Raw genomic sequence first — 12,282 nt, 5'->3', positions numbered from 1 at the left:
TTCTTCTGCCTGTTTTGGTATTTCATCTTCCACTGGACTAATTCCTCAAGTTGGGATATGTCCATCAGTCATTCCAACACTATCTTCTTTACCTCTTTGACCTTCTTCTTCTGATGCTTTCACTGTCTTCTGTCCCACTGAACTAATACTTTGGGTCAGTGAACATCTATCCACAGCTCCAACATTTTCTTCTTTGTATCCTTGATCATGTTCTTCTGACATTGTTTCTCAACCTTTATCTTCAATTTTTGCAATTCATTTATTAAGCCCCAAGGCCCATTCATAAAACAAATGTAAGCCTTGAATCAGAGACAATTCTACTATATTTTCCACTGTAAAAAACTCTCATATGTATGGGTAGCCCCAACTATATTTAATATCTTGTTAGCATTATCTTGATTATGTTCAATCACTGCCTAAACACCATATTCTGATAACAACAACCTTAATATATTTGAATACTCTTTGAATTTCAAGGGTAGTAGAGGGAACATGAGGAATTACAGGCTGGTTAGCTTACATCCATTCTAGGAAAGACAGTGGAAAGGCTCATAATAGTGAGAGATTTAGTAACCCTAGAAAGGGAAGGGAGGCTGACAGCCACACAACACGGCTTCTGCAAAAACAAGTCCTGCCAATCAAACCTTGTGAATTCTATGACAAGGTTTCAAGATGGCTAGATGGAGGGGATGCAGTCGATGTGGTTTACCTGGATTTCAGCAAGACCTCTGTCAAAGTGCCCCATAATACCCCGGTTGAGAAAGTGAGGAGTTTTGGGATAGACCAATGCACTGTTTGATGGATTAGGGCATGGCTGATGGACCAAAAGCAGAGGGAGTAACCCATGGGTCCTCAAACTAAGGCCCATAGACTTGATCTCCTCATGAGCAAGCCAGTGCCTCACCCCACATGCCCCCCCATCCCTGCTTCACCTCATGTGTGCGCGCACCCCACCCCCTCACCGGCCCGTGCTCCCCGCCGGCCTGCACCCACCACTGGCATCTGTCAACTGGCCCTCTTTAGAAAAAGTTTGAGGACCCCTGGAGTAACCATTAGTGAGGAATCATCAGGATGGCGGCCAGTGACAAGTGGGGTCCCCCAGGACTCTGTCCCGGGACCAATCCCATTCAATCTTTTCATCAATGACCTGGAAGAGGGGGTGACCAGTCTGCTGATCTAATTTGCAGGTGATACTAAAATGGGTGTGGTGGCCACAACTGAGGAGCAGGTACTCTGGATCCAAGAGGATCTGGACAGACTAGGGAAGTGGACAGGGGACAACAGGATGGCGTTCAATGTGGATAAGTGCAAGGTCTTGCACTTGGGGCATAGGAATAGGTGTCATAAGTACAGGTTAGGGGACAAGAGAGCAGCACTTGTGAAAAGGATCTCGGAGTGCTGGTTGAATGTAGGCTAAACATGAGTCAGCAGTTGACATGGCAGTCAAGAGGGTGAATGCCACCCTTGGTTGCATAGCCAGAAGTGTGGTTTCTAGATCAAGATTACTGCTACTCTATACAACTCTGGTGTGCCCAGAGCTGGAGTATTGTGTTCAGTTCTGGGCCCCTCATTACAAGAGGGATATAGCAAGGTTGGAATTGGTGCAGTGAAAGGCCACAAGGATGGTGGCTGGTTTGCAGGTTAAGCCATATGAGGAGAGACTGAGGGAGCTGGGTCTTTTCAGCCTTGAGGAGATTTAGACGGGACCTGCTAGCAACATAAAGGTATGTGAGGGAGTGTCACATGGTGGTTGGTTGTGTCCTTTTTTCCCCTGTGGATGAGAGCAGGACACCACCCAATGGAGCAAAGCCCAGGAAACTAAGATTCAAGGTGGATGCCAGAAAGTACCCCCAGTGTATGGAATGGGCTTCCATGGGAGGTGGTTGAAGCCCCATTGGTGAGGGTGTTGAAGGATAGGCTGGACATGTCATGAGGGGAGCTGGCTGGAGCCAGGGTCAGACTAGATGGCCTGGGAGACCCCTTCTGATTCACTCTGTTTCTGTGTTTCTATCTTCTCTCTCAACTTTCTCATAAGGAGTTCTTATAATAATTAGCAAACTTGATCAGAACATATCTGGGGAACATCCTAGATCTATGCTTAGGACCAATCCAGTGTATTCTTTCTAGGTCTTCATGTTCCCATTTTGCCTCTGGGAGCATTTCTTTAAGCCATTCCAGCACATCACTTCTAAGATGTTTGTATTCTGTATATGCTCGTTCTGGTATTCCATGTACACAGATATCGGCTCTGCAATTTTGATCCTGCGATGAAATCATCCTTTTTTCCAATTCTGTTAGATTGGTGATATATCTCCACTGTATTAAGTTTGGTCACTATTTCTGTCTGTTGAGTTTTAACTCTCTTAGCAGTGATTCGATCCTCCAAAGTCTTCAACATTTTTTTTAAATTTTCTGCTTTCATCTGTGTTGCAAATCGATTTGCCATGTCTTGTGTTGTATCCTGTTTCTCTTGTGAGATTTTGCTTTCAATTTTTCCAGTTTTTGTTTCAAGAACTTTCAAATGCTGATTGACCTTTTCAGTCTCCTGTTTTAGCTCTTTAATGCCGGACTCAAACATTTTTCTAAGGCCTTTCATTTCCAATTCAATCTCTGCACTTCCTTGGGATCCTGATGTTCGTTCTTCCAATTCTGAAGAGAGAATTTTGGTTAAAGACAGATCTAATGGTCTTGTAAGCTGCCTAGGAAGGCCTTTTGACAGTTATAGGCGGCATATAAATATGTGCATGCATAGACAGATAGATAGTCTCCTATTTCACATGTTGGGTTCATGGATGGCATTTGCTTAATCACCTAGGAGAGGGAACTCTTTAACCATATTCTTCTTTTCCCATTCTAGTCAAAGCATATTCTTTCCCTCTCTCTTTTTCTCTCCTGTGCCGTTTTTATCTATGAAAACTTCTGTAATTCATGAGTTGTTAAATGATCATCTTCACAATCTTATCTTTAATATTTAATTCAAGTTAGCCAAAGCTGTTGCAGGATTTAAAATTTTAATACAAACTTTCAGAGCCTTTTCTCAAGCCTTTACCTACTCTGGGACAAATCTACCCTGACTGAAAAGGCTGAGATTATTTATGATGTAGTTAACACAACCACCTTACCTTTAGCTCCACTTATAGCTGGAATGTTCACCTTTGACTTACCTGAACATCAAGCTGTTTATGCAGGTAGAAGTCCATAAATATTTTTTGAGACAACAGAGCAGCATGATTAAGATATTTGTTTGACCATACTAGAAGTCCCCCCTTCTCTTCCTATGTCTAAACCACAATACCACATCCTTCTTCATCTTACACTACCTATCATCTTCAACTTCCTCTTTATCCTCCTACTGCACAATACCAATTCCTCTATGCCTACTGCAACCATCCATCCACTAAATTCCCCACACACCAGGCCCGCACTCTTCTGCCTTGGCACGGCTTTGCTGCATCTGCTTCTGTACGCACCCCCAACCTGTGCTCTCACCATTTGGGGGCAGTTGGAAAAGTAGCAGGGAAGTGACCAGGAGTGGCAGAGAGCAGCAATGGTGTCCTGCATAATCTGGGAGAGGTCCAGAGAAACCCATGGGGCTGCAGTCCAGCAGCATGGGTAGCCAATCGAGGCAGGCAGGAAAGCCATCTCCATTTCTTGCATTTTTCTGCATCTCATGTATTGACATGACATGCAGTCATTTTAAGTTTCCTTCTGAAGCAGCCTTGTATCTAAGCCAGCAAAATGGATTCCAGGACAACTATTTTTTTCTGAGCATAACCCTTAAATTTAAATCAGGGTCAGGGGAACATTTTTTATGTTGCAGGTCACAGTATCACAGGGCTAATCTGTTAGAAAAGCAATGCTGGCATAGATGTGGCCACAGCCAGTTGTGGGTACCACCAAAACAAAGCTAGGTAGAACTAACCTTTTGTCTCTCATTCTGCCACCTCCCTTTTTTTTTTGGTCTCTCCTTCTTCCCCAGCCAGCAGGCTGCCAGAGGAGGGACAGATCATTTGTGCATTAAATCTGAACTGATTGCTTGGCAAAGGCTTTTGAAATTAGGCTGAGGGCTGCAGCCCTGATTTAAGCCATTGATTTAAATTAGAAAACAACAGCACAAATCTGGATCAAGTTCAAGCATGCTGGAATTGTTGCTTTGATTAAATATATTAAATTTAGATTTCATTTTAAACAAATTTTATGAGTTACTTAATATTTTTGAACTTTTAAAATAATATAATTCCAATTTAACTTTTTAATCATCTTCAAATGATTTAAAATAATTTTCAAATCAGCACCCACTTCAGAGGTTTGTAGCAGGGCCAGGCAGATAGATTATGATGAGCAACTCAATTGCTTTCAATTTTATTAGTTAAGTGAAGGGAAAATATTAGCCAGAATGTCAGTGCTCCTGATTGGCATAATTCCCACTTCTAAGAAGCTTCTGATCAAATTGACCCTAGGATGCTATGATTTTTGCCCCAACTTTGAAGAACAAGGCACAATCACTTTGGTAATAAAGTACTTTGCCTAAGAATTAGAATGTATAAATGTGTGACTAGATCAAATGCCTTTGATACAAATTTAGTAGAGGCTACAAATGCACAATGCTTTTAAAACTGTATAGTTTAATTTCTCAACCATATATTTGGATACTGAAAAGAAAAAAGTCTGTTGGTATTATTTTTCTTTAATAAGTCAAAATCTATTTCATTGATCGCTTATTCCTATACTAGAAGCTCGCCACAGTAGACAATATTTGCTTTCCTGAGACACGTATCTGAATCATGATAAAAAGGCTGCCATGAACAACGGAAGATGGTAGTTTCAAGTGATAATTGGTGTTACCACATTAAGCGAGTATGAATTAACACTTGTGCTCAGGATAGAAACACGTTTTAACCAAGATGAACTTTAATTATGTATATAATGCACTGTGGGGTGATGCTTAAAATGCACTGAGGCTAATATTAATGTATTTAGCAACTTTCACGATATCTTAATATTTTGGAATGCACAGCCTAAAAAGGAAAGTCAAGATGCAAACTTCAAGTTAAATATACTTAATTTATTCATCTTATCATATTTCACACAGAAAATTTAAGTTACAGAATACTTATCTCTTTTCACATTTTTATGTTTTTTTTTGAAGTAATACACATTAGAGTTCCTTTTGTTTCTTCAGATGTATGTTATTTTATTAGTAATGTTGAGGAACAAATGTTTCCTTGCATTTTCTTTTCACTGGTTCCATGTCTACAACATAAACTGTATTTGCTTACTTTTGGAGAAAATAAACAGAAAATGCATTTTTACTTGCATCATATTTATTGTATGTATTATCATACATACAATGATACCCAACTGAATAAACTGTGTCAAAATATAGCCAAACACAAACATGTTCTTTGTAAGTCACTTACCTGGTGATATGGTACTGCTGTTTTTTTCCAGAAAATGAGAAAAATGTGCTCTCTGTACTGGAAAATTAGCTTTTTTTGGTTCGTTTTTTACATGCTCACATATTTTACATTTACAAAATGTTCTAATGGCACTAGTTTTATCTGTTTAAGTAACTGGTAGAAATGTGTGGCATTTTCTTAAAATGGTGTCTCAGTGACATTCTCGTGACAAATGTATCCTCTGGCATTATTCAACAGAGAATTTTAAATTCTGGCTGGTTTTGGAGTTCTGCACACTTAAGCAAGACTTTCACACTTGAAAGCAAAATAGTATCTTTTCCCAGAACATCACCCTGATAGTTTCTTTTTACAGTATAATCCTGTACACATAATTTAAGAATTCTTAGAATGATAACAATACTGTTAATTAAGGGTGCAATCCTATGCATGGGTGAATAGGAAATGCTGGGAGTTGTAGGAGTTTTTTCTGTCTAAATATTCATTAGGATTGCATCCTAAATCACTTTGGTGTGAAACATGAATTATACAAACATAATACATAAATAATCTCATTAATATGATACATGTCACCTATTTATTAAATAAAAAGCAAATTAAAGTTAGAAGATAAATTTGTTCATGTTTCTCATAATATTCCAGTATCTTTTAAATAATGGAATCCTATGCAGGTTTGCACAGTACATGTAAGCACTGTGTAAATGAAACTTTGGGAATGTATCCTCAACCAGAAATGAAACAATCTATATATTTACTAAACACACTCAATCAATGACAATTTTCCTTGATTATTCTGAAATAATTATTTGGCACAGATCTACAGCCCAACGAATAGTGAGCTCACTTATTCCTGTTGTACAATAAGTGCAAGCTGTCAACAAATAACTAAGGGTCCAGTAATATAAATTCCAATAGAAAAGGCTCCCATCCTGAGCAATGCTCACTGACAAATTTTCTGTTTGCCATGCATACTGCAGCTGTCATCAAGGGGTTCCCATCAATAAATAAAATGTCAATGCAACAATAAGCAACAAGCAGAATGGAGAAGAGAAGGTCTGATAGGCAGCTGATGGCATAAAAATGTCTTCATACTTGTAAATACTGACCACACGCTCTGAAACAGGTGGAGAATCTATGTCATGCCGAGTTATAGAACCTAAAATAAAGAACAGAAACCAAATTTATTAGTGGTGTTCTGTAAACTGTTGATTATATATTTCTGCCTAACCAGTTAGTGTCCATAAAGGTCATCCTGATACTATAGATCTGCTTTGCTTGAAAGGAAAACAAAAATTTACATTGCCGCAATTCAAGCAACATCTTGTATCATCTGGTTGCAACCCATTCCATCAGACTATCATGTGTTCCACTTGCTTGACAACCTACATAGCTTCATTCAGTTTCCAGGGGAACAGACTAAGGACATAATGCTTTGCATGTTTAGACTGAACAATGTTAACTGCAGAATGCTGGAGGCTATAACACTTTTTTCTCTCTAAACATGCATGGAATTGTGCCCTAAATTTATTTAAACAACTGCACTGTTGCATTTGTTTTATTTGCTCATCAAAAAGCTGAATTTTCCAGTAAACATTTGTAAATTGAAATCTTATAATATTAAGTATCAACCTATATTTGTTGTAATAAATATACCATATCCTTTATGATATTTAGAAAAATGCACTATTTGTATTTGATAAATATACAAACTGAGCCTGAATCATCCAAAACTAAGTGTTTTGAAGTGCTATGGGAGTTGTCATCCAAAATACCTGGAAAACACGAAGTTGGGCAAAGACTGCACTATCATGATCAAGACTGACAGGAGACTTCTGGCTGACGTCACGGCGAGATGGCTGTGAGGGACGGGGACTCCGTACTTCATGCTGAAATCTGTTCTACAGAGGGCCGTGGGAGGCCCATCCAAGCCCTGGCGGGGCAGGGATTAGAAGCCCGAGCACACTTCTGGCTGGTGGGGGGCAGCGGTCCCTCATCCACCAGGAGAAATTTGGGGAAATTCTCAGTGAACAGGGAAGAAAGGGGCACATCTACCTCTTTCAGGCTGACGGCGCCGGTTAAAAATAGCGAAGAAGGAAAGCTTAAAAGTGATCATGAGATCTGCTGGGTGAGCAATCAAACTCTTTAAAATACTGCCTGTGAAAGAACTTGTGAAACAAGTTTCAATTTGAATAAAAAACAAAAAGCCCTCTTGACAGAGGGAGGAAACACTCTCCTGTGGAGCTCAAGTGGTGACAAATCTAGGGGAGATTAGGTAAAACGGGGGATATTTGAGACTTGGAAAAGAGATGCTTTTTGCTTAATCTCCCCAAGGGCGAAGAATCAAATTTGAACTTACTGTATATTAATCGGTAGAAAAAAAAGACTTCTGTTTCATTTCTGTATACCTTTCTCGGAGACAATATGGCGATTTGATTTTTTTAGCCCAGGCATGAAGCTGAGTTTCTTTTGTCTTTGTCATACCAACAAATAACCCTCTGCTGCCACCGTGTGGTTGTTTTATTCTTCAACAGATAGATGGTTTGCCCAAACTTTTTATTTTTTCTGGGTGATTTTTTGTTACTATCTTGTGGCCATTTAGTTTTACAATGGTTTATTTAAAAAAATTGTCTCAATAAAGTCTTTTATTTTCATCATGAAAAAAATTCATTCATCATCTTTGGTATCCCCGTCTGCTTCACAAAGTTCATCACACCAATGAAAAACTGTGGATGCAGAAAAATTTCAAAAAGACTTACAAATGACACTTTTGGCAATGCAAGCATCTCTGACATCTACACAAGCAGCTCAAGAGTCTATTCAAAACGCTGTAGAAAAATTTGCTTCGGAACAAAAGGCAAGACTGGATAAACTGGATAGTCATATCTTGGATATAAATAAGCAACTTGCAGATACTCGATTTAAAACAAAACAAAATGAACAAAAAATACAAGAAGCGGAAAAGAAGATTGATGATACTGACAAGAAAACTGAAAAGATGAATAAAGAGATGCAATAATTAACACAAACAAATAAGTCATTATGGGACTCAGTTGCCATACTGGAGATGAAGAAGGTGTCTAACTATCTAAGATTTCAGGATATACCAGAGGCAAAAAATGAAAATCTAAGGGACTTAATGAGCATTATGCTAGCAGATGCTCTTGATGAACAAACTGAACAAAAGGAAAGTGGGGAAAATGGTGTCAACTTAAGCTATGATAGAAAGCATAAACTTCCGAGGGAGAATGGATAATTCCAAGAAATAAGAGAATGTTATATCTTGAAGGGCATGATTTACAAATGGGATGGCATGCTTATATGTGGTAAGGGTGTTGGCACTTTGTGACTGTGTCAGGAGAGGGATGCCAGCTAAAGCTACCTCTTCCTTGATTTTCCATGAAGAGCAACACCAGAAGGACAGTGCACTCATCGGGTCTTTATTGCCTCTTTACACTTTCACTGGCTCGCTTCCCGAAGCATCTTGGCCTGGCCTGCTCTGGCTCCCTTCCCTCCTGTCGCTATGGCAACAAACAGGTTGAATAAATTTGTGCTGGCTCACCTGCCAGCGACTGACCGCCTTGCCCGCTCTCCTCCAACCACATACGTCTCTCCTCTCCTCCGTTCCCTTGCTCACCCTCTCTCTCCTCCTTTATCCACCCTCCTGCACCACTCCACCCAACCCAGCTGTTCCTGCCTCAGTCTGCAATCCCGTACAGCTGTGCGCTCGCATGTGTCTCCTGGCTGTTGTCTTCTCGCAAGTTGCTCTCCCACAGAGATTCCTAGCCTTGCCCTGTTATCTTCGGCCCTGCTCTGTGGAAGGCCCTAGGAAAAGGGGTGAGTCCCCCCTGCCTCCTCACACACTTCTTGGTAGCATAAAGTTCCAATGTAATCGTGATATGTTAAGACTATAGAATGCATGATTTAGGAATTAATAACATTTGATCAAATGATGTTAAAATTAGATGAAAAAATGATTAAAAGATTGTATAACTTCCTTTTGGGCATGCAAATGAAAGATGAATAAGTTAAGGAAATTATGATAACATGGGCACAAAATGTTGGATATAATATTGAGTTATAGAAGTCACAAAAGCTGTGGGAAAGAAATATTAAGGTCACCATAGTAACTTCATATAAAGAAAACCTTTATAAATGTTTTATAGATAGAAGGATAGATACGTTTTATAGATAGTGTGCATCGTTAAATAGATTAGCAGAAATGTTTGTAAATATGTCAAATAGATGTTGGAAATGTAAACACAAGTGAAGAGCCACCTACGGATAAACTGACTTTAAAAAGATGTTGGATTGCGCAGAAATGGACAGACTGACCTTATCTCTGAAGGAGAAAGAAAATACATATTTCTACCAAACTTGGAACTCTTTTTACTATTGGCTAGAGAAATGGGATTTTGCGTAGATCTGAATATGACTATGGAATTTTTAAAAAAAAATGAGCAGGGGGCTGACCCAGCACGTCTGATGTCTTTGATGATTGATGTTTTTAGTGTTAGTTTGAAAATTTTAATAAAAACTTTAAAAAAAATGATCAAGACTGACAGAATGTCACACACTTTGGAATCAGATATATAGGTTCTATAGCAGAAGAAAGAGACTGTTTCCTATGGAAGAGAGGATTCAAACTAGACATCACAAGAACTCTGTAGCTTTAACAACTAATGTTGGAGTTTGGTTTTTCCTAATGCTGGGGTAAGAGTTTTACATTATATATGAACTGCCAGATGCATTCCCATTGCACACCAGCTAAGGAATAGGGTACATAGTTTGGAAGTGCTCCTCAACTCTGAATTACCTCTGGAGTTCCAGGTAGCTGCTGCGGTGAGAAGCACCCAGCTTCAGGCGGTCAACTACACCCTTACTTAGATGAGCAGAGTCTAGCAACAGTAACTGATGCTCTGGTAATCTCCTGGTTGGACAATTCTAATGTGCTCTACATGAGACTGCTCTTGAAGATGGTCCAGATACTTCAGTTGGTACAAAATAGACCAGCCAGGCTATTGACTTTGATATATCAAGTCCTAAATGGTTTAGGTCTAGCTATCTGAAGAAGCATCTCCTTCTATATTCACCTGACTGAGCCTTAAGATCGTCCACTGAGGTCCTTCTTCAGGAACCCTCTTTGAAGGAGGTTAAAAGAGTGGCTACCCAGAGAAGGGCCTTTTTTATGGTAGCTAACCTCGGCTTTAGAACCTGTTCCCCAGAAAAGTGCACCTGCCACCAACGCTGTATTGATTCAGCACCAATGCCAAAACCTTTCTATTTCCCAGTATTTTAAGGTGTGATAGTGTTTTTAAGGTTAGACTTTTATCATATGTTTCACATTGTAACTGTGCTGCTACCATTGTGAGCTGTCTTGAGACTTGTTTTGGTTTAAGACAGGATAGATGTGGTTTTAATTAATTAATTGATTGATTGTTTGGAAAATCAAGGGGGAACAGGCAGTGGGGGAGGAACAAAGCAGTGATAGGCAAAAGATGCTGTGGCTTGTCTGCAAAATAATTCATGCTAGATCAGCGGTGTTGAAAACAATTATTGATTTGGTACTATGTGCAAATGCAGCCACTGGCTAAAATGGTTATCCTTCTGGAAAGCGTTCCATGTTGTATATCACATTAGGCCATTTCTATATTGCAATATTTTGTGCCACCCAAAGATGTTAGAAGTGTAGCTGGAATTGCCAGATTTTTTTAAAAAAAAAACAACTATCATAGTAACTGCTAAGTGACAGGGAATGATTTAATGCAGGACTATTCTCCTACAATTGAAATGTGACACAGAAGTAATTTTGCAAGCTATCTTGATTTACTTTCCAGGATGTGTTTCTTTTTTACAATTTCAAACTTGTCAACACTCAAAGAACCCTTTCTACATTGATTTAGTTTCTAAAAGAATCCCTGCATTTCTGCAGTAGAAGTACCAAGTAATGCAGAGAATGTTAGGTGCATACCACTATGTAGTTCACTGTAGGTCCTCACCACTGCATGACTGCAAGTTTAGTCATCACAGGCAATTCATTATTTAATCAGTTAGTTCTCCACCACTAATCAAAGACTTCCTGACAAGTTTCTTATGGATCCTGCTATTACTTTGCAATAATACTGTTAAATGCGTACTCACAGAAACACAAAAAGTTACTTACCCTGGATTGCTGGGCCCCAAGCAAATAAATAGTACCAACTCAGATGAAGATCTACAATTGTTTCATCTCTCGGAACTTTCACTGGACGTTTGAATCTACACGTTACACGATTGTTTTCAAAAATACCTTCTTCATCTCTGGCAGGATTCCTTCGGATCTCTTTTGCCCACTGACCAACATTGTAGAAATGATGTATTCTGACTCTTCCATTGTCATCATGAACACAGGCCATGACATCATCTCCACCCTAAATGGAAAAACTAAGTAAGGATTCCATTGTGACATCACCACTATCCAAGAGAAATCAAGGAGTTGTTCACATATAATTATGAAATGAATAATTAACAGCAAAATGTACTTCCTGTACCCTGATTTTTAAAACCATGTATGGCCGAAAGTAGAAAAATCTCTGCATTTATACATGTTAGTACAAATGTTCTGTCTTAAGACTGTGAATTGTACCCATATGAATAATCTACAACCATTCAAAAAGGAGGCTGGGGAAAAAAAGCAAAACTTAGTTCTTTTGCAGGTGGCATCTGCTCTCTGCCTACATACTATCAGTCACTATAGGCATTTCAGATATTTCAGATTTTTCTCTGTATCATTTTTCTATTTTCCCCCTTGGGACCAAAATAGACATGACAGGTCTGAGTCGAATTTGTTATTTGTGTATCTGTTAAGTGTGTGTATAAAGCAGGCTGG

General features: G+C 39.1%; 1 protein-coding gene across 1 annotated transcript in view; it reads right to left on the bottom strand.

Moving 5' to 3' along the window:
- Window positions 1–5,050: 5,050 nt before the first annotated feature.
- The window catches only part of FRRS1L (ferric chelate reductase 1 like), a 15,023-nt gene continuing 7,791 nt past the window's right edge, over window positions 5,051–12,282 (bottom strand). Inside the window, exons 4-5 of the mRNA XM_044419028.1 lie at window positions 11,578–11,824; window positions 5,051–6,573 (exon numbers count right to left, since the gene is read on the bottom strand). Coding sequence (XP_044274963.1) covers window positions 6,401–6,573; window positions 11,578–11,824 — 420 coding nt within the window. The 3' untranslated portion in view covers window positions 5,051–6,400. The remainder of the gene's footprint in view (window positions 6,574–11,577; window positions 11,825–12,282) is intronic.

Source organism: Varanus komodoensis, unplaced genomic scaffold, assembly GCF_004798865.1.
Source record: "Varanus komodoensis strain SLA01 unplaced genomic scaffold, ASM479886v1 scaffold10, whole genome shotgun sequence".
Taxonomy (NCBI): Eukaryota; Metazoa; Chordata; class Lepidosauria; order Squamata; family Varanidae; genus Varanus; species Varanus komodoensis.
The sequence above is the reverse complement of the archived record's forward strand: the minus strand, read 5'-3'. Positions and strand labels throughout refer to the sequence as shown.